This window comes from Berghia stephanieae, chromosome 3 (assembly GCF_034508935.2).
Source record: "Berghia stephanieae isolate SIO BIC M18660-M18661 chromosome 3, UCSD_Bste_1.3, whole genome shotgun sequence".
Lineage (NCBI taxonomy): Eukaryota > Metazoa > Mollusca > Gastropoda > Nudibranchia > Aeolidiidae > Berghia > Berghia stephanieae.
The window spans coordinates 15,253,673-15,276,172 of record NC_088362.1 but is presented as its reverse complement, the minus strand read 5'-3'; the positions used below and the strand labels follow the sequence as shown (position 1 = coordinate 15,276,172).

The 22,500-nt window shown below is 36.9% G+C and overlaps 1 protein-coding gene across 6 annotated transcripts in view; it reads left to right on the top strand.

The window, feature by feature from the left end:
• Nucleotides 1-22,500, top strand: part of LOC144967202 (uncharacterized) — a 171,588-nt gene that overhangs the window by 142,096 nt on the left and 6,992 nt on the right. For 4 of the 6 annotated variants that reach the window (XM_078904134.1, XM_078904135.1, XM_078904138.1 and 1 more), the window contains one exon: nt 2,437-2,631. The exons of 1 other annotated variant lie outside the window; for it this stretch is intronic. In XM_078904134.1, coding sequence (XP_078760260.1) covers nt 2,437-2,631 — 195 coding nt within the window. Of the gene's footprint in view, nt 1-2,436; nt 2,632-13,251; nt 13,351-19,457; nt 19,876-22,500 lie in introns of those variants that run through there. One more of the 6 variants, XM_078904140.1, reaches the window with a different exon arrangement.

Below are 22,500 nucleotides of genomic sequence, written 5' to 3'. Positions count from 1 at the left end.
CTATAATTTTTATTGTTATTTGTGAATTGGCAAATTCAACAGAACTCGGCCTCTGCTATATATCTTTAGGTTTGTTTTTTAATCTCTGGTCTTCTTTCCTTCTGTTTATTTTTTTTCTTCTTTGTTTGTTGTCCCATTTGCGGGGAAAAAGGTAAAGAAAAGAAAAGCTTTCTATTCCAGGCACATTTTTTAACGTAAATTATACACGCTCTTACCAGGATCTCTGTTTCCTTGCTCCTCTACTCCATCCTGTTCTTATCAAATTATATATTTTATAACTATGTTACACTATCTAGCTCTAAATGTTGGTTCTTTCAAAGTTATGAGTGTCATTTCAATCACATTAACTAACCTTCACCCAACACCCCACCCCCTTCCCATCAAACCAACCAACCACCCACCCATCCATCCATCCATCACCCACAAACACACAGTCACAAACGCACTTTATTTTGTTTAACCCATGAATAATGGGACATTATTATTTCTGTCATCGTCAACTTAATGGTACTTTGCAGATTCATATCACAGCTGTATTGTTTGCCAGAGGAGGACTTCTCGTGTAAAAGATTCTTGAGAAAATAATGTTCATATGCTGTGAATTAGACATTAAACGTGAAACTCTTATTAAATATTGACTGGTGATAACAATTTGACGAAAGCTTCGTTTTATGAATTGCAGTTGAAAGTATTCCGTTGACAAAAGTTCTTTATTTTTTAATTTGAAAATTCTTTTTATATGTTCAGTTTGTTCCATATCTTCTCAGATTCTATTAAAATTATTACCTTCCTTTTTTTTTTCTATGTAACCAGCTGACTGCCGTTCTTTGTTTGGAACGACACTTATTTAAAAAGTTGGCTAGGAAACTCGTCCTTCAAATATCGATCGATTTACTCTCTCCTTACCGATCAATTTCAGTATTTTCCCAAAATGGCAAGCTTACCCAGCAGAAAAAAATATTTTTTATGCTCTCTACAAAACAATGTTATGTTCTTATTAAATAAACAAAGATCACTCTTCAAATTTGTGGTGTACAAAATAAATCTGAATAAGAAAATTGTAATATTGTGTCGTAGCAAATGTGACCTTGCGAGACGTTGCGAGTGCCCAGGGTTGAGATTGTTTAGCGATAGGATCATTTCAATGGATCGATATTTGTAGAACGGGTTTCCTGGCCAAATTTTGAATACGTTTCTTTCCAGAGGACGGCAATTAACTGGTGGAATGAACGTATTGTATTTCATCCATTCTTCCATATAAAGGCACAGCTTTATATTTGTGCAGTCATTGTCTTTCATGTATAGTTGTAGATAAGCGATAATGTGTAAACTGAATATAATTATTTTAATCAAGTATATCGATACAAATAACACTGTGTTGTTATAGTGTGTAGCTAGGAGCTATAATTAATCAAGTTTAGCGCCAAATTCTACCTCTCTATCCCTCTTCATTATTTTTTACTGAACTTCAACAACCTGAGCCATAATAGTTTGGTTTTTTTTTCTATTCAATTTCTTACAGAGCATAACTCTATTGATTTATTAAAGTTCATTTAATCTAAAACTCTGATCATAGCCTTCAATAACTCATGGCCTGATCATATCCTTTGTAGACGCATAGCCTGACACTGACCCCCCCAAAAAAAAAAAGATTGGTCAAAACCTAAGGCGACGATCATCAAAAAAAAAAGCGAATCGTGAGTTGTATGCAATAATTCAGCCAAATGGGATCATTTTTTGTTATCACTACGAACAACTCATTGAACGGTGTACTAGCTTTAAAAATTGACGTCAAAATAAACGCCGTAGTATCAGGCTTTAATGTCAACCAAGGCTACGGTCTGATCTATGAAGTTGAGATATATATTTAAATGCTTGAAAACAATAAAGATCTTTCAATTACATTGCTAGGAACTAACGTTTCTCTCGTTCTGATAAAGGTCAGAGAATTTTATTTTTTTACGGAAAATGAATTTTGCAATTAATTTTAATTCATAAATATTAACTCTCTCTCTCTCTCTCTCTCTCTCTCTCTCTCTCTCTCTCTCTCTCTCTCTCTCTCTCTCTCTTTCTATATATCTATCTATCTTTCTTGCTCCCTCCCTCTCTCTCTCTCTCTCTCTCTCTCTCTCTCTCTCTCTCTCTCTTCTTTCTTTCTTCTCTCTCTCTCTCTCTCTTTCTCTCTCTCTCTCTCTCTCTCTCTCTCTCTCTCTCTCTCTCTCTCTCTCTCTCTCTCTTTCTCTCTGACATAGTTTGGTTTCAAAATATAGTTCAAAATGGCCATTGGTCACCCCATTTTACAATATTTTCCAAATATTCTTATTATTATGTATTGTCTAATCAGCGCTATTATACTTAGTGCCAGACAAGTCAGCTCTGTCCACTACCCACCATGTACATTTGCCACGTTAATCACAAAGCATTTTCATTTTACAGCAAATATGAAGATGAGGAGGAAGAAGAAGAAGAAGAAGATGAAGAGGAGGACGAATATTATGGCAACGACAACGCCGATGACGGCGTTTATGACGATGAGAATTATAGATGGAGAGATATAAACGATCCCGGTTTACAATTTAACTGTGCCGGTATCGAAACAGACAATGAGAAATTTGGGTACATACTTCCCGGGTAGGTCTGCATTCTGACTGCGCTTGGATGCGTTGCAAGGCGTGAATGTTTATGGCTTTTTTTTTAAACGATGCCAAAGCTTTGTTACTCCCCCCAAAAAAATTACGCACCAAAAAAAAAAACCCCAAAAAAAAACGCCTCTTGGCCGTCTGAATGTGCTTTCCGCATTTCCTGTGTTCTAGATGTTATCTTGCTTGATACCTTGAGCATCTGAAAAGCATGCCCTTAATTAACTATACTGACATAATATTATTATTTTCATACAATGATGGCTTCTGATATGCAATTGCCTTGTATAGTACCGATGCATATTTTCTTATTTTTCTAAACAAAAGTATAATATTTTAGCTCATACAATGCATTCTGTATTGCATTCTTTCCTTCTTTTTGTATTCATTCCACAATCGTTATTTTATTCATATATTATGGAACCAATACAAATATCCTGTCGGTTGTCTATAAAAAACACACATACAATTAACTTTATTACGTACCTTGTATAAATTTCAACTTTCAACTAACTTTTGCTTACTCTCTTATCCCCACAATTATTTTTCCTTTGAGATTCAAAGTTTCATGATTTGAGCATTTTGAGTTATAGCTCCTGAATTGTTGTTAATAATGTAGTATTCGGCAGCTTTGACCTCTGGCTATAAGATGAGGAAAATTAATTTTAACTATTAAAATTATCGTCTTGAAGTCTGTATCATCATCATCATCATCATCATCATCATCATCATCATCATCATCATCATCATCACAATCATCATCATCGTCATCATCACTATCATCGGGTTTATTTTATTTATTTTTTTAATGACCGTTTGCTAAAAGTTTGAGCCTTGCAAGAGTTGCATGCATTTAGATAGTGAGTTCCCATCATCATCATCATCATCACCATCATCATCATCATCATCATCAGCAGCAGCAGCAGCAAGAGCAGCAGCAGCATCATCATCAATATCGCCACTATCATCATCATCATGACCATCATCATCATCATCATCATCATCATCAGCAGCAGCAGCAGCAACAGCAGCAACAGCAGCAGCATCATTGTAATAGATTTAATATAGTTCATTCATCTCTCGGTCGTTCTCTGATACGTTCATTAACTATCGTTGATTTTTACTTTTTTGGGTTTGTTTTTCCTAGTTATTGTTTTAGTCTTTTTCTAGACCACTGTTTTGTTACCATTTTAGACGTTGTTTTAGAACATCATAATCGCCACCACCATCATCATCATCATCATCAGCAGCAGCAGCAGCAACAGCAGCAACAGCAGCAACAGCAGCAGCATCATTGTAATAGATTTAATATAGTTCATTCATCTCTCGGTCGTTCTCTGATACGTTCATTAACTATCGTTGATTTTTACTTTTTTGGGTTTGTTTTTCCTAGTTATTGTTTTAGTCTTTTTCTCGACCACTGTTTTGTTACCATTTTAGATGTTGTTTTAGAACATATATTTTTTTTAAAAAGTTTATCAATATTGTCACATGCCATTATGTTTCATTAAACTAGATGCACCTTATTTATTATAATGTGTGTATCTTTACGATGTTGTGATCCTCAGTTAGATGGACTTTTACTCCGGTTGAAATGGAATCAAGGGAAATATTATGTGTTTCTATCTAGTTATTTTCATGACGAACATGTTTAAAGTTCAACTATCAAAATTTGAATTATGCACTTAACACGGTCAACCTTGTGAGTGTCGCTATTTTTTTCTTAGCTGTTCCGCATGGGTTTATTTGTGACCATTCGTCTCAAAACGGTATCATGTCGGGGTTAAACAGACGACGAAAAGTAGATTGAATTTTTTTTTCTCTTTAAGAAACTAAATTCTCAATAAATCGACTCAAGTCAGATCTGATATTTTAGGCTATAAAATCAATTTTTTCATCACCTAAATTAAATCACCTCGACATTAATACCAGTTTGAGGTCATGGGTCACATATTTACGAGCTCTATGGTTTTCGGGGATTTTTGATCGCAGCCATTTGGCACCGAATCGACGACTTTGGCACCGGATCGATATTGACACATACTTGATTGATTCGAAGCCGGAATTGGAGAGTGGGGGGGGGGGGGGGGGGGGGGGGGGGTCATCTGACACCGTCTGTGTGTATGTGTAGTGTATATGTATGCGTTTGTCCGTGTATGTGTTGCTTTGAGTACAAGGGTGATTTAAGGTGTGTCTGTATGAATGAGTGTGTGTGTGTGTGTGTGTATGTGTGTGTGTGTGTGTGTACAGTGTACTTAGAAGGATTTGTGTCCGTTTCGTAAACACTTGTATTAACGAAGTGTGTTTGACGTAGGTGTCGAGGACTGGAGAGCGACGTAATGTGTACATTTAACATTGTGATTGATATGTCGTTTGTATACATTATCACCCATTCTCCGTAGTTTCTCTGCTAGTGTCGAAGTCCAGAACCGTTAGGCCCGTGGAGCCGGAGTTTATCCCAGTTTCTGTAGCGTGAAATGGACAATAGCAATTACTTGCTATTTATTATTTTATTTTATTTTTGGATGGGGTGTTAGTCTATCGCAAAGTACTTTCCTCCAGATTTAACTGATCCAACTACCCAATCACTGCTGGGTTGACAGTGTGGGTGGGAATTGCGGGGGGGGGGGGGGGGTGACTGCACCGATTGATATCGGTCCTCATACGTGTGAAGCGAGTGCTTTAGCAACTGAGCTAGCGTCCCCCCCCCCCCCCCCCCCCCCCCCCCCTCGTTGCTGCGTCCAATGGTATAACTTTATATGGCATTTTTTAACGGATCGAGTGTTTATCCAAAAGTGGGCGGGGTCTTGGATTTATTTGATTTGGTAGATCATTCAGACCAAAAGGCGGAGAATAGAACTAGAACCCAAGTTCGCCGAATTCTTTTTCCGACCCATATGTCCACCCAGCAGCAAATGACGTGCTGGATCGAGTTTAGGTATGGCAGAAATTACTCTGCAATCAACCAACTTCATGTCCAAAGGGTAGAAGAAAAAAATTCGAAGGACGAGTTCGGACTAAATTGAGCACAAAGCTAAACTATCTAAAATGCTGTACGTAGGTCTTTAGTTCCAGCCATGCAAAAAGGCCGATTTTTTTTTTCTTAGTGTTTCTGTGAAAAGAATTTGTCTTCAATTTATTTTTCTCTCATATTTGAATCTGGCTCGTACCTTTTCCTTACCAGCCATATTCAGAATTTTCCCCAAAATTTCACACCCACCCGACATAAAAAAATAAAAAAATTCTTACCAAAACAGAAAAGCAACAACTACATTCTATGTATAATATTGATCAGCAAAATGAACCCTACAACGCAGTGTCACGTTTTTATAGCTATAATAATACATTTTTCTTTAAATTGTGTGATTACAAAAGAAATCTGAATGATGAAAGTGCTGGTTGGATCGTAATGAATGTGACGATTTTCCTATTGTTGGTAAGGAGAGGGTTAAACATTGATAAATAATATTAATGCTTCGTATTATTTCCCCTAAGATATTACTTTTTATTGGAAAAAGGCAGGAGTTTTTGACTGAGAGAGAGTTCAATCAAGTGGAGGACCGGGTTCGTACCAGTATTTTGGCATCTCGATTTTCCGTCTAGAACAAGAAACTTAGCACTAAGGCTCATTTTTCGATGATTTAATCTCAAGGTCACTTAAATACTCTCGAGCACATAACGTGTCCAAAACGCTTTAAAATGAGTCTCAAGCCAACAGCAACATTTAACAAGTAGGACTAGACATGACGCGATATAACAATTTGTTTTTTTTTTTTCGATAGAGACAATACTGGTTACCGACCAGGTACTCAATTTACATCTGAGTACGGTGAAAGAATGTGAGTTAAGAGCCTTTTCCAAGGACTCAGCTATGCGCCGCTCAGAGCCACTCGAACCCTGGACGAGTGTCATACTACCATAAGACCAAATAGCCGCACAACGTACATGGAACTTTGGAAGAATGTTTATATAATAATAATAATAATAATAATAATAAATAATAATAATAATAATAATAATAATAATAATAATTAATAATAATAATAATATATAATAATAATAATAATAATAATAATAATAATAATAATATAATAATAATAATAATATAATAATAATAATAATAATATAATGATAATGATAATAATAATAATAATAATAATAATAATAATAGTAGTAATAATAATAATAATATGTTATCTATGGTGTGTTTCTATGAAGTTCATTGACCAGTTCAGACATGCTCAGAATACAGTTGAATTTTGGCTCCTGTCGAGGGTTATTGTTATTTCATACAATGCCTGCATTATTCCCCTCCTTTGTACCTCTGCGCGGTTCGTTTGCCTTGTACGGTCATAAGTCGTACCTGGTTGACGTTTTAAAGTGCCAGGCCGTGCCATTTCATTAATGCTTGCATAATGATAGAATGAAGAATGCGTCATGGAACCAGATATAATTACAGGCCTTGGGTGGAAAAAAACAGCATATGGTTTGACAAGTTTCAAGATTATAAATTTCGTGGCTGCGAATGACCAAACACATCCCTGATGTTTTACTTTCTAGAAGAAGAAGAAGTAGAAGTAGTAGTAGGAGTAGTAGTAGTAGTAGTAGTAGTAGTAGTAGTAGTAGTAGTAGTAGTAGTAGTAGTAATAGTAGTAGTAGTAGTAGTAGTAGTAGTAGTAGTAGTAGTAGTAGTAGTAGTAGTAGTAGTAGTAGTAAGTAGTAGTAGTAGTAGTAGTAGTAGTAGTAGTAGTAGTAGTAGTAGTAGTAGTAGTAGTAGTAGTAGTAGTAGTAGTGTAGTAGTAGTAGTAGTAGTAGTATAGTAGTAGTAGTAGTAGTAGTAGTAGTAGTAGTGTAGTTAGTAGTAGTAGTAGTAGTAGTAGTAGTGGTAAGTAGTAGTGGTAGTAGTAGTAGTAGTAGTAGTATAGTATAGTAGTAGTTAAGTAGTAGTAGTAGTGGTAGTATAGTAGTAGTAGTAGTAGTATGTAGTAGTAGTAGTGTAGTAGTTAGTAGTAGTTAGTAGTAGTGTAGTAGTAGTAGTAGTAGTAGTAGTTGGTAGTGTAGTATAGTAGTAGTAGTAGTAGTAGTAGTAGTAGTAGTAGTAGTAGTAGTAGTGTAGTAGTAGTAGTAGTAGTATGTAGTAGTAGTAGTAGTAGTAGAGTAGTAGTAGTGTAGTTAGTAGTAGTAGTGAGTAGTAGTAGTAGTGTAGTAGTATAGTTAGTAGTAGTAGTAGTAGTAGTAGTAGTAGTAGTAGTAGAAGTAGTAGTAGTAATAGTAGTGGTAGTAGTAGTAGTTGTTGTTTTTGTTTTTGTTTTTGATCGTTTTTGTTTTAATTTATTTTTTTTTATTTTACTTGTTCTGTTTTGTTTTAACCCTCTCCTTATCGTCTATTTTCAGGAAATGTCTCGAAATGTCTTATCTGACCAACGCGAAAAATTTATTTTGTAAACTCAAACTCAAAACATAATATATCCATAATATAGATACATAATTTGTTCAGGAAGACGAGCCTTAAATCTTTATGATTATAACAAAGATTTTGTGATGTGCAAAACAAATCTGAATAGGTAAAATGCTTATTGAATCGTAACGAGTTTGACGATTTTCCTAGAGTTGATAAGGAGAAGAAGGTTAATGATTGCAATTTGTTTGTTGTTTTGTTTTGTTTTTGATTTGTTTTGTTTTTTTAGGGGGTTGGTTTTGTTTTTGTGGTTTTTTTTTGTATTATTTTTTTTGGGAGGGGGGGGGGTGGTTGGTTTTGTTTTGTTTTTTCGTTTTGTTGTTTGTGGGAGGGGGTTGTTTTGTCTTGCTTTATTTTTTGTTTTGTTTTTTGTTGTTGTTGTTGTTGTTGTTGTTTTGCTTTCTTTTTTCTTTTTTTTTCTTTCTTTTTTTTTCTTTTTTTTTTTTTTTTGGATTGACATCAAGTTAGTTTAATATAAGAAATAGTGATATATTATGATTAACCTGTCATGAATATTTGAATCACCAGTCAAGAACGTTAATCCGGAGTAGCTTTTATTGACACCAAAGGCCGGGTGGGGTCCGGTTCCAGTCATTTATTATTGGCATGTAATATTATTATTATTGTATTGGTGCGCCAGCCTTATCGATGCGTGTGTACTTGCGCTCCGCATATTATTATCGGCGGTCACTTTGTCGCAGTTATATATATATAATATTAGTAGTGATTCCGTACAGTTACACCAGCTACCGTTGTGTCTTTTTACGAAACCCGCCGAAACCCGCCGAAACCCGCCGAAACCCGCCGAAACCCGCCGAAACCCGATGAAACCCGACGAATCCCGACAAAGTTATGGGAAGTAGGTGGCTGTGGGGAGTGAACCTAGAACTCAGGGAAGTGTACACCATTGGGGAGTGAACCTGGGACTGGGTTTCGGCGGGTTTCGTAAAAAAGAACCAGTGCTTTTTTACGAAACCCGCCGAAACCCGCCGAAACCCGGCGAAACCCGACAATATACAGCAAAGTTATGGGAAGTAGACAACTGTGGGGAGTGAACCCGAGACTCAGGGAAGTGTACACCAGTCGGGAGTGAACCTGAGACTAAGTTTATCGGCCGGTTTCGGCGGGTTTCGTAAAAAAGAATTAGTGCTTTATTACGAAACCCGCCGAAACCCGCCGAAACCCGACAATATCCGGCAAAGTTATGGGAGTTTGGCAACAGTGGGGGGTGATCCTGGGAGTCAGGGAATTGCACACCAGTGGGGAGTTAACCTGGGACTGTGTAAAAAGGATATCAGTGGGAAATAAACCTGGGACTAAAGGGACATGGATACCATTGAAAGTTGAAGCCGGATATGGGAATTGAGTACCAGAGGAGAATGAACCTGACACTATAGAAGGTGGGCGCCAGTGGGGAGTAAACCTGGGATTCAGGGAATTGCACACCAGTGGGGAGTTAACCTGGGATTGTGTAAAAAGGATATCAGTGGGAAATAAACCTGGGACTAAAGGGAGATGGATACCATTGAAAGTTGAAGCCGGATATGGGAGTTGAGTACCAGAGGAGAATGAACCTGACACTATAGAAGGTGGGCGCCAGTGGGGAGTGAACCTGGGATTCAGGGAATTGCACACCAATTGGGAGTTAACCTTGGACTGTGGGAGATGGATAACTGTGGGTATCCGAGCCGAACTATAGGAGTTGGGTGCCAGAGGAGAATGAACCTGACACTATAGAAGGTGGGCGCCAGTGGGGAGTGAACCTGGGATTCAGGGAATTGCACACCAGTGGGGATTTAACCTGGGAATATGTAAAAAGGATATCAGTGGAAAATAAACCTGGTACTAAAGGGAGATGGATACCATTAAAATTTGAAGCTTGGTATGAGAGTTTGGTACCAGAGGAGAATGAACCTGACACTAAAGGAGGTGGGCGCCAGTGGGGAGTGAACCTGGGACTATGTAAAAAGGATATCAGTGGGAAATAAACCTGGGACTAAAGGGAGATGAATACCATTGAAAGTTGAAGCCGGATATGAGAGTTTGGTACCAGAGGAGAATGAACCTGACACTATAGGAGGTGGGCGCCAGTGGGGAGTGAACCTGGGACTATGTAAAAAGGATATCAGTGGGAAATAAACCTGGGACTAAAGGGAGATGAATACCATTGAAAGTTGAAGCTGGATATGAGAGTTTGGTACCAGAGGAGAATGAACCTGACACTATAGGAGGTGGGCGCCAGTGGGGAGTGAACCTGGGACTATGTAAAAAGGATATGAGTGGGAAATAAACCTGGGACTAAAGGGAGAAGGATACCATTGAAAGTTGAAGCCGGATATGGGAGTTGAGTACCAGAGGAGAATGAACCTGACACTATAGGAGATGGGCGCCAGTGTGGAGTGAACCTCGGACTCAGGGAAGTGCACACCAATATGGAGTTAACCTGGGACTGTGGGAGATGGATAACTGTGGGTATCCGAGCCGAACTATAGGAGTTGGCTACCAGAGGAGAATAAACCTGACACTATAAAAGGTGGGCGCCAGTGGGGAGTGAACCTGGGAGTCAGGGAATTGCACACCAGTGGGGAGTTAACCTGTGAATATCTAAAAAAGAATATCCGTGGGAAATAAATCCGGCTTCAACTCCCAATGGTATCCATCTCCCTTTAGTCCCAGATTTATTTCCTACTGATATCCTTTATACATATTCCCAGGTTAACTCCCCACTGGTGTGCAATTCCCTGAGTCCCAGGTTCACTCCCCACTGGCGCCCACCCCTTTTGTGTCAGGTTCATTCTCCTCTGGTACCAAGCTTTCATATCCGGCTTCAACTTTCAATGGTATCCATCTCCCTTTAGTCCGAGGTTTATTTCCCACTGATATCCTGTTTACATAGTCCCAGGTTCACTCCCCACTGGCGCCCACCTCCTATAGTGTCAGGTTCATTCTCCTCTGGTACCAAACTCTCATATCCGGCTTCAACTTTCAATGGTATTCATCTCCCTTTAGTCCCAGGTTTATTTCCCACTGATATCCTTTTTACATAGTCCCAGGTTCACTCCCCACTGGCGCCCACCTCCTATAGTGTCAGGTTCATTCTCCTCTGGTACCAAACTCTCATATCCGGCTTCAACTTTCAATGGTATTCATCTCCCTTTAGTCCCAGGTTTATTTCCCACTCATATCCTTTTTACATAGTCCCAGGTTCACTCCCCACTGGCGCCCACCTCCTATAGTGTCAGGTTCATTCTCCTCTGGTACCAAACTCTCATATCCGGCTTCAACTTTCAATGGTATTCATCTCCCTTTAGTCCCAGGTTTATTTCCCACTCATATCCTTTTTACATAGTCCCAGGTTCACTCCCCACTGGCGCCCACCTCCTATAGTGTCAGGTTTCTCTCTCCTCTGGTACCCAACTACCAAATCCGGCTTTAACTCCCAATGGTATCCACCTCCCTTTAGTCCCAGATTTATTTCCTACTGATATCCTTTTTACATAGTCCCAGGTTCACTCCCCACTGGCGCCCACCTCCTATAGTGTCAGGTTCATTCTCCTCTGGTACCAAACTCTCATATCCGGCTTCAACTTTCAATGGTATTCATCTCCCTTTAGTCCCAGGTTTATTTCCCAATGATATCCTGTTTACATAGTCCCAGGTTCACTCCCCACTGGCGCCCACACCCTTTTTTGTCAGGTTCATTCTCCTCTGGTACCAAGCTCTCATATCCGGCTTCAACTTTCAATGGTATTCATCTCCCTTTAGTCCCAGGTTTATTTCCCACTGATATCCTTTTTACATAGTCCCAGGTTCACTCCCCACTGGCGCCCACCTCCTTTAGTGTCAGGTTCATTCTCCTCTGGTACCAAACTCTCATACCAAGCTTCAAATTTTAATGGTATCCATCTCCCTTTAGTACCAGGTTTATTTTCCACTGATATCCTTTTTACATATTCCCAGGTTAAATCCCCACTGGTGTGCAATTCCCTGAATCCCAGGTTCACTCCCCACTGGCGCCCACCTTCTATAGTGTCAGGTTCATTCTCCTCTGGCACTCAACTCCTATAGTTCGGCTCGGATACCCACAGTTATCCATCTCCCACAGTCCAAGGTTAACTCCCAATTGGTGTGCACTTCCCTGAGTCCCAGGTTCACTCCACACTGGCGCCCATCTCCTATAGTGTCGGGTTCATTCTCCTCTGGTACTCAACTCCCATATCCGGCTTCAACTTTCAATGGTATCCATCTCCCTTTAGTCCCAGGTTTATTTCCCACTGATATCCTTTTTACACAGTCCCAGGTTAAGTCCCCACTGGTGTGCAATTCCCTGAATCCCAGGTTCACTCCCCACTGGCGCCCACCTTCTATAGTGTCAGGTTCATTTCCTCTGGTACTCAATTCCCATATCCGGCTTCAACTTTCAATGGTATCCATGTCCCTTTAGTCCCAGGTTTATTTCCCACTGATATCCTTTTTACACAGTCCCAGGTTAACTCCCCACTGGTGTGCAATTCCCTGACTCCCAGGATCACCCCCCACTGTTGCCAAACTCCCATAACTTTGCCGGATATTGTCGGGTTTCGGCGGGTTTCGGCGGGTTTCGTAATAAAGCACTAATTCTTTTTTACGAAACCCGCCGAAACCGGCCGATAAACTTAGTCTCAGGTTCACTCCCGACTGGTGTACACTTCCCTGAGTCTCGGGTTCACTCCCACAGTTGTCTACTTCCCATAACTTTGCTGTATATTGTCGGGTTTCGCCGGGTTTCGGCGGGTTTCGGCGGGTTTCGTAAAAAAGCACTGGTTCTTTTTTACGAAACCCGCCGAAACCCAGTCCCAGGTTCACTCCCCAATGGTGTACACTTCCCTGAGTTCTAGGTTCACTCCCCACAGCCACCTACTTCCCATAACTTTGTCGGGATTCGTCGGGTTTCATCGGGTTTCGGCGGGTTTCGGCGGGTTTCGGCGGGTTTCGGCGGGTTTCGTAAAAAAGACACACCACCAGCTACCGTTCAAGTGTGTCACGCACGGTATCGAACTTATTAATATTTAAGTTTTACTCATGTGGGTTTGTTCGCCCAGCCAAGCCAGCTTTTGATACGGCCATAGCATTATCATGGGCCATAGCCAAACCACGCCGTTATTAATTCTACTTGTAATGCAGTGGGATTAGGAACACCCTGGAACTTTCAGTTCACCCAGTAGTAGTAGTAGTGCCTGTGCCTACTGCCTCGTGTTACTCTGTGTTAGCAGTGTATTATTATTACTGTTTTTATTCCATTATCAGCAGGTTTTCTGTGTTGTTGTTGTTTTGATATCAGTGATTAGATTAATTTGTGAGGATCGTCTCGAAACGGTTTTATGTCTGGGTAATACCGGTGCCTAAAGATGGTTTATAGTAGAAATAATCAGTTTTTTGTCTTTTAAGAAATGATGTCTTTATAAATAAATATAAATTAAAATTAAAAATGGTTCTTTTTTAAATATAAGAAAAAGTAATTTTAAGAATTATATATATATATATATATATATATATATATATATATATATATATATATATATATATATATATATATAAAGGATGGATGTTATTTTATTACTACTTATAATATTCTCGATTACTTTATTTCTTTGTTCATTGGGATGTTCTTAGTCGTTGGTTAAATAGAAGTATTATTCACACAGTTTTTTTAAATTAATTCCTTCGAAATCTTGTGTCAAATTTCTGATTTAGGCCTATACCTCAGAAAATCTTTATCAGCACTGATTATTGCATAAAATTTCGTAAACGAATCGATTTAGGTGGGCTTTTAAAAATAAAAAAAAATTCTACATTACGTGACGTGCACGTTACGTTAACTCTCTCCTTACCGGCCATTTTCAGGATTTTTCCCAAAACTTCACACCCAAATAACACAAAATATATTTTTTTATAACTCAAACACAATAGAAGTATAATTCTTGCGATACATAATTTCTTTAGCTAAACATGCTCTACAAGACACTGTTCATTTTCTTTAAATTTTATGATGTACAACTGAAATTTGAATAAGAAAAATGTTGGTTGTACGGTAACGAATGCGACGATTTTCCTATAGTTGGTAAGGAGAGGGTTAAAGCGTTTATTTGTTTCCCATTTATTTGACTTTTTGGTTTTTTATTGGGGTTTTTTTTTCCCTGTTTGATTAAGTGTTAATTCATTTGCTTTCATTTTTTAAATTATTAAATCACATATTTATCATTTAAATATTTATTTAGATATTCTATATTACTTAAGATTATTGTTCACTGTTGTTGGGGTTTTTTCCCCTTGTAATATCCCATACACGTTCTATTCCTTCGCGTAAGCAACAAAGAATTTTTCAAGCTCTTGTTCCTATTTTCAAGCCGCTGTAACACAATATTTATGACTAGATAATAACAACAATATTATGATATTTATGTTTATATGTAGGAGTGGGGGGAAGGGGGGAGTGGCATACGCTGCTACACGGTGACCCGAACAAAAAAAAAAGTTCCTTTGATAAAGTCTCTCTTTATAAGATCTTGAACTTGACAATAATTTATTTGAATAGAGATCGATATGACGTTCAATACGGACCGGAAACCCTTTGTAGGCGTCGGCATTCCAGGCTAGATAAATGATTTAAACGCCATACACAGACACAACACTTTTTATCTTTTTTTTTTTTTTGGTCGGAACATTTTATCTTCAAATCGACGTTGATTTCACTTACTATCGTAAGCGACATTTTATCACTTTAATGATATTATATAAATTATATTATTCTGTCTCTTCCCGTAAGTAGTAATGCGTAATGGCGATAATTTTATAATAACAATGTGTGACATCAGATTATCTAACTTTCGTTATATTTCAATAAAATTAGATGTTTTAAAAAGTAGTCTAGCTATCATTTAAGTATATTTTGAAAATGTCTTTTATTCAGAAATATCGAAATCAGACTCGATTGAGGGGTGTAATAAAAGATCTCTTGCACTCTTGTGGGTTTTTGGAATTCAAACTTTGTACCCAACGCGCGCTTGTAAGCTCGTTTAGCAAGAGTGTAAGAATCGTAGATTATGTTATATATTATGTTGTTGTATGTATTTTATAAAACAACTGATAATAACCAGTGGTTTTTAAGATAAATCCTGATTTTAGCACAAACGATAGTATTCAAAATCCTCCATTACTCTGCACAGTATCGATACTTTTTTTTTACTGATACGATAGTATTTGAAACTTGTCGCTTTCGTTAGTAGGCTGGCTATATGAAAGTGAAATCAACGACGAAATGTCAACCATTGTTTCAAAACGTTAATTTTTGTGTGTGTGTTTTTTTTATTTGTGTTTTGTTTTTGCTTTTTGTTTGTTTGTTTTTTTTAGGGTGGGGGGGGGGGGGGGTTGTTATGTTGTTGGGTTTTTTTTTGTTTTTTTTTTTTGCTGTTGTTTTTTTTTTTTTTTTTAAATTTGGGAGGAGGGGTGGTTTCTAAATCGATGGATGTTGAAAGTAAAAGTTTTCTGGCTAAACTGATAAATATGTGTTTCGTCATTGTACGGCAGGCAATCAATTCAGTCTACATAATACATTTGCCTTTTTAAAAATATTATGTTTGCGTTTTGAAGCCATTTTTTAAACATGTGTAAGTCTTTTACGGCCTGACAGAATTGTTTTTTGTTTGGGTTTGTTTTTTTGTTTTTTCTTTTAATTCAATTTTGTTCTTTGGCTCAATCTGGTTACAATATCATACCTAATCGTCTTCTTCACCACGAAAGATGTGAATGGGATGTACATTATTCTTAAACCCTTTCTTGATTAAAAGAAAAAATAAATAAAAATAAACAGACAAACTAACAAAAAAAGTTGTGAGAGAATATATTGATAGGTGTTAGGTCATAGAAAAATCAAACTCCGCCGTGAAAGGGTTAAACGACACGCGTCATTAGATTCTATTTTGATTATATACACAATGATGTTTTTTTTTTGTAAACACGATGTATTACAGACATATATAATAGTTTTTTTTCATTTTCTCACGCTTTACGCGATAATAATATAATTTCAACAAAAGCACTCTTATAATATATGACCAATTGTCTCAAGACGGTATTATGTCAGAATTAACCTTATGCTTAAACTTAGATTTCAAGCTTAACTTATAAAATTTGAATTATAATATATTATGCCTTCATCACGGATGGTAGATTTGTTTTTATTTTTTGTTTGTTTGTTGTTGTTTTTTTTCGTAAACATTTTTAAAAAATCCTAATTCTGATCATTTTGGCTTTAAAAAACTCAATTTTCTCCATCAGGTTCCATCCGACATAATACCACATTAAAACGATGGGTCACATATCAATGAAAATGAAAAAGTTTGTTCTTCACACGAAGTTCTTTTGAATCAATTCCGTGTGGCTGGGATTGAGTTGTTTGATAAGACTGTGTTAATTGACGAGGCTTCTTTTGATTTCGTCGTCGATAACAATACTGTGACATGCTGAGAGTGAATTTAGATTTAAAATACGTTGACGTTTTTTAATGGTTATTATTTCGTCGTTGCCCATGAGGATAATAGGTGAAAGTTTTGCTTCGTGGTATTTAAATCTCACTCGGGAATATAATTTTTTTTTTCATTTCTGGTGAAGAAAATAATTTCGTTCGTTTATGGAAATATTTAACTTTGAACTTTTATTTTTATTTTTTTAAAAACTTTTTTGTTCTCTTTTTGTTGCTCTGTTTGGTTTTTAATGGGGTTGTTTTGTTTTTTGGGGTTTTTTTGTTTGTTATTTTGTTTTGTTTTGTTTTTTTTTTTTTGATTTTTTTTTTTGGGGGGGGGGGGGGGGTATTTTTTTTGTTTTTGTTTTTGTTTTTGTTTTTGTGGTTTTTTTTTGTTTTTTTTTTTTTTGGTTTTTTGTTTTTTACCTGCATAGTGTTTTAATTATCACATCTTGAATGACCCTGGCTGTGATTATACAGTATAAATATTATTTTTTATAATACAGGGGGTCAACTCCCCTCCCTTTTCTGGTCGTTTGATCTGTGTTGCCGCGATATGTGTACAAGGCAAACAATTCAATTTAGGATGTGTGTATCTCGCTGGCTATTGACAAGTTATTGCAGTCGGTCGATATCATTCCATTATCGAACACAAACACTCGTGTGTCTAGACACGAACGGATATATAGATAACAGCGGTGCATTCTCTCTCTCTCTCTCTCTCTCTCTCTCTCTCTCTCTCTCTCTCTCTCTCTCTCTCTCTCTCTCTCCCCCCCCCCCCTCTCTCTCCCTCCCCCCTTCTCTCTCTCTCTCTTTCTTCTCTCTCTCTCTTCCCTCTCTCTCTCTTCTTCCCTCTCTCTCTCCCCCTCTCTCTCTCTCTCTCTCTCTCTCTCTCTCTCTCTCTCTCTCTCTCTCTCTCTCTCTCTCGTGTGTGTGCATTTGTTTATTTCTGCTTTCCCTTCTACTACGTCTTCTCTGTCTTCCTATACTTCTTCTTCGTCTTCTTCTTCTTCTTCTTCTTCTTCTTATTATTATTATTATTATTATTATTATTATTATTATTATTATTTATTATTATTATTATTATCATTTCTTCTCTTCTCTTCTTCTTCTTCTCCTCTTCCTCTCCTCCTCCTCCTCCTCTCCTCTCCTCCTCCTCCTCCTCTTCTCCTCCTCTTCTTCTTCTTCTTCTTCCTTCTTCTTCTTCTTTCTTCTCTTTTCTTCTTCTTCTTCTTCTTCTTTCTTCTTCTTCTTCTTCTTTTCTTCTTCTTCTTCTTCTTCTTCTTCTTCTCTTCTTCTTCTTCTTCTTCTTCTTCTTCTTCTTCTTTCTTCTTCTTCTTCTTCTTTCTTCTTCTTCTTCTTCTTCTTTCTTCTTCTTCTTCTTCTTCTTCTTCTTCTTCTTCTTCTTTCTCTCTTCTTCTTCTTCTTCTTCTTCTTCTTCTTCTTCTTCTTCTTCTTCTTCTCTTCTTCTTCTTCTTCTTCTTCTTCTTCTTCTTCTTCTTCTTCTTCTTTTCTTCTTCTTCTTCTTCTTCTTCTTCTTCTTCTTCTTCTTTCTTCTTCTCTCTTCTCTTCTTCTTCTTCTTCTTCTTCTTCTTCTTCTTCTTCTTCTTCTTCTTCTTCTTCTTCTTCTTCTTCTTCTTTCTTCTTCTCTCTACTACTACTACTACTACTACTACTACTACTACTACTACTACTACTACTACTACTACTACTACTACTACTACTACCACTACGACGACGACGACGACGACTACTACGACTACTACTACTAATACTACTACTACTACTTCTAAAAATATTGTAGAAGTTGAACAAAATTGAACTTGAATTATTTTATCTATCTTTATATCCACCTGTCTATCTACCTAGCTCTCTATCTATCTATCTATCTATCTATCTATCTATCTATCTATCTATCTATCTATCTATCTATCTATCTATCTATCTATCTATCTATCTATCTACCTATATATCTGCCTATCTATCTTATATATATATATATATATATATATATATATATATATATATATATATATATGTGCCTATCTATTTATCTATCTATTAACATATCTATCTATCAATCTATCTATTTATATATCTACCTATTTGTCTATCTATCTATCTATCGATATACCTACTTAATTATCTTTCGGTATATCTATCTATCGTTATCTTATTTTCTTTCTTTCTTTTTTAATGAATAAGACATAAAGTCAGCATGACTTATCTGTAACAACCGTTTTCTTTGTTTTGGGATAAAATGAAACTAAAAAAACTAGTTAACTTATGATATATGAAAACAAGTAGGTAACTAAAGTATTAAACATTATAAACAATTAAAGCATTATAAGAAAACGATGAGGCTTTGATTCTGTTTACATCTTTCCTATTCTCTAAGGGTTAAAAGGTAAAACGTCTATTGCATTGTATGTGTCATCCGTGCAGACACCGGACACCGTACGTGGACACTGTCGTTGACCAATCAGCAATTACCTGACCGATTCATCATTGATCGATCACTGGAATAGCACCAATACCTACAAGAGTCCTTATCTTCCAATACCGATATACCGTTATTATGTGCGTGGAATACCGACCGTGTCTGTCCTCAGTGTTCACCATACGTAGATTCCTCTCTTGTGCTGTTCGAGTTATCTACTGGTCGATACAGAAATCATCAATGTTTCTGTATTTAGAAAGTATCGTCTCTTCTCTTTTGAATTCTGTGTTGTGTATTCGATTTAAATATCGGAATCGATTATAAACCATGTCTTAGTTTCCTTTTTTAACGGGAAAATATTATATTATTTTTCTCGAAGTCTTATCATAATATTCAATGGGATTTCATTTAATTCTCTAGGATCCAGTAGCGAAATGGAATATCGAGACTGTTATATTAACAATTCAGAACAGAACTGTTCTCCTTTTTCATGACTGAGAAACGGACATTGACTAATACAAAAACTGGAAAAGATGTATAGTGTTATTGAACCTCGAATACGAACAGCAGCAGCACTCATTCGCCATAGTGGTGTTACTACCGCCACCACCACCGCCACCACTACCACTACAGTGCCTACAACAGAAACGTATGGTGCTAATACCATTTCTCCAACCAACGTCCCAACAACAACTACGACCACGGCCATTAAATCGGAGAATGTGACCATTGCTTCTGCCAACTCTGGGAGTGGTCATCCAAACGGAAGTAGTTTTTATGTCCACCCAGCAAGGAGAGCTCTTATTCAAAGAGAGTTTTCTCCCGCCAATGGGTTCAGGTAATCATGGAATGTTCACGATGCATTAATAATCATGAAATTCTACCCTCACTAAAGTGGGCGTGGGTCGATTTGGGTGTTTTGTTATGACGTATGGCATTGGTTTTATTGTCTTCATCCTGCAACCCAATTTTTATCCTTTTCTGTTCACAGTTTAGAGATTTGATCCTTAAATTTGATTCTTTTTTTATATAATAATTATGGGTTGATGGTTTTGGACCCAACTTACTAATAAAAAGAGGAAAGGTTTATTTTTCTAGCCTTGATTAACATAATATAAGTTTTTATACTTAAACTTATTATGTTGTATTGACCTAGTTAATTTTCAAAGAAAAATTTAAAGATTAAATCGCAAAATCGAGAAATGTTATATTATAATGCGTTGCTCATAGCTCATAACCTAAATGTTTTCAACCAAACAGCACATTATACCTGGGACATATATCTAAATAGATAGGCATATGGCTAGGTAGATAGATAGATAGATATATAGATAGATAGATAGATAGATAGATAGATAGATAGATAGATTAGATAGATAATAGATAGATAGATAGATAGATAGATAGATAGATAGATAGATAGATAGATAGATAGATAGATAGGCCTACACGTAGCTAGAAAATATATATATATATATATATATATATATATATATATATATATTGTGTGTTGTGACGATGTGTGTGTTTGTGTGTGTGTAGATATATAGACAGATGGACAGATAGATAGAAAATATAATAATAGATAGAAGATAATAGAGATATAGATAGATAGATAGATAGATAGATAGATAGATAGATAGATAGATAGATAGATAGATAGATAGATAGATAGATAGATAAACAGACAGATGGGTAAGAGATGGATAAACAGATATTATAATATATAATATGGGATATATTATAAATATATAGACAATTTCGAGCGTTTATCAGTTCGTGTGGATATATGTGCTTCGTCATTTATTTACTTGAACATTTGCATTACATATTTTGCAGGATTTCGGAACTTGTACAATGTCCAGCTTTATTACTTTTTATTTTATTGTCATTTTAGTCAAATGAAATAGAGAAACAAAAAATAAACCTCCGAAAATGAAGAAAGTAGACGCAGTTATCGTTTAAACGTTTGAGGGGGCGGCGTGGCTCAGCGGTACGGTCTTTGCTTCGTACCCAAAAGTTAACGAGTTCGATCACCCGCCGCTGCGTTGTGTGGCCTTGAGCAAGTCACCTAGCCCTAGCTCACTTTGCGGCGCTGCGCTGCGGCTGACGCCTGGATTATTCCAGTCTTCCCTTGGAAGAGACCCTAAAGACAAATTTCCCCTTGGGGATGAATAAAGGGGATTTTATTTATTTTTTATTAAAAACGGGCCATACTAATATAGTTATTTTTATTATTATTGGCTCTTTATCAAAGAAAAAGAAAAAACACTCCTCAGCCTGCTGATTTGATTTCTTCCTTTAACAACAAATCTATATTTGATACACCCGTTCTGTGAAAATTACTTACACTTCGCTGCGGCCATTCATGATTTAATCCATTCCATATCTAGCTATACTGGGTCTATTATTAGCAACAGTATATTGTAGTTGAATTAATCGATAAAATTGGAATCTACGTCAATGGGAAAGAATACGGGGTTTTTTTTTTTTGGTGATTTTTTATCCATGATCAGGCTTTTCCCTTTCTTTGTGGATTTGAAAATAGTTTGGCACTTAGATATCACTGCGTATGTGTCGACCGAGTTACTTTGTAACCTACCCTCAAATTGATCAGAGTAAGTAACCTTTTAATCCCCGGAGCAGTGTAATATTTTTAGACCGTGTAGTAATGCGGCTATGTGGTCTAGTGATATGACACTGGCTTTCGGATATGAAGGTCCTGGGTTCGAACCTCGCTCGGCGCATAGTCGAGTGCTTGGAAAAGACTCTTTACTCACATTCTCTCACCGTACTCAGGTGTAAAATGGTCCACCATATTTTAAAGACAAGAAATTATGTCAACAATGTAGCTAGTAAGGAATTTAAAAAATGCTCGGATTGTGTGTCTACGCACAACGGTTAGGGAGAATGACTAAGTGTGTTGACAGATTATTTTGCTATGCTGTTTTCAGCTAGGTACGTCGTATGCATGCGGTGCGGTTCGGGCAGTAGTCTAACCAACCAGTAGTAATTAATTCTACCCTAATGCGTAAAGCTCTTGATTTACAGGGGGGATCTATTCAGATAATGGGGGGTAATGCAAGCCTATTAAACAAGCATTGCGATCTCTAACACCGCGGCGCAATAACGTCTTTTTTTAATTTTAATAACAATCCTTTCCAATGTCTCCAAATATTAGAATTAATATTTCTTCGACTTTTCATTGAATCAAAAAATGTTTATGTGCTTTGTTTTTGTTTTGTTGTTTGTTTTTGTTTGTTTTTTGTTTTTTTGTGTGTGTATTTTTTTTTTTGGGGGGGGGGGGGGGGATTGTGTTTATTTTTGTTGTTGTTTTTATTTATTTTTATTTTTATGGGGGTTTTTTTTTTTAATTGTTTTTTTTTTTTTTTTTTGAGGGGGGGGGGGGGGGGTTGTTGGTTGTTTTGTTGGGTGTGTTTTTTTTTTGTATTGTCTGTTTGTT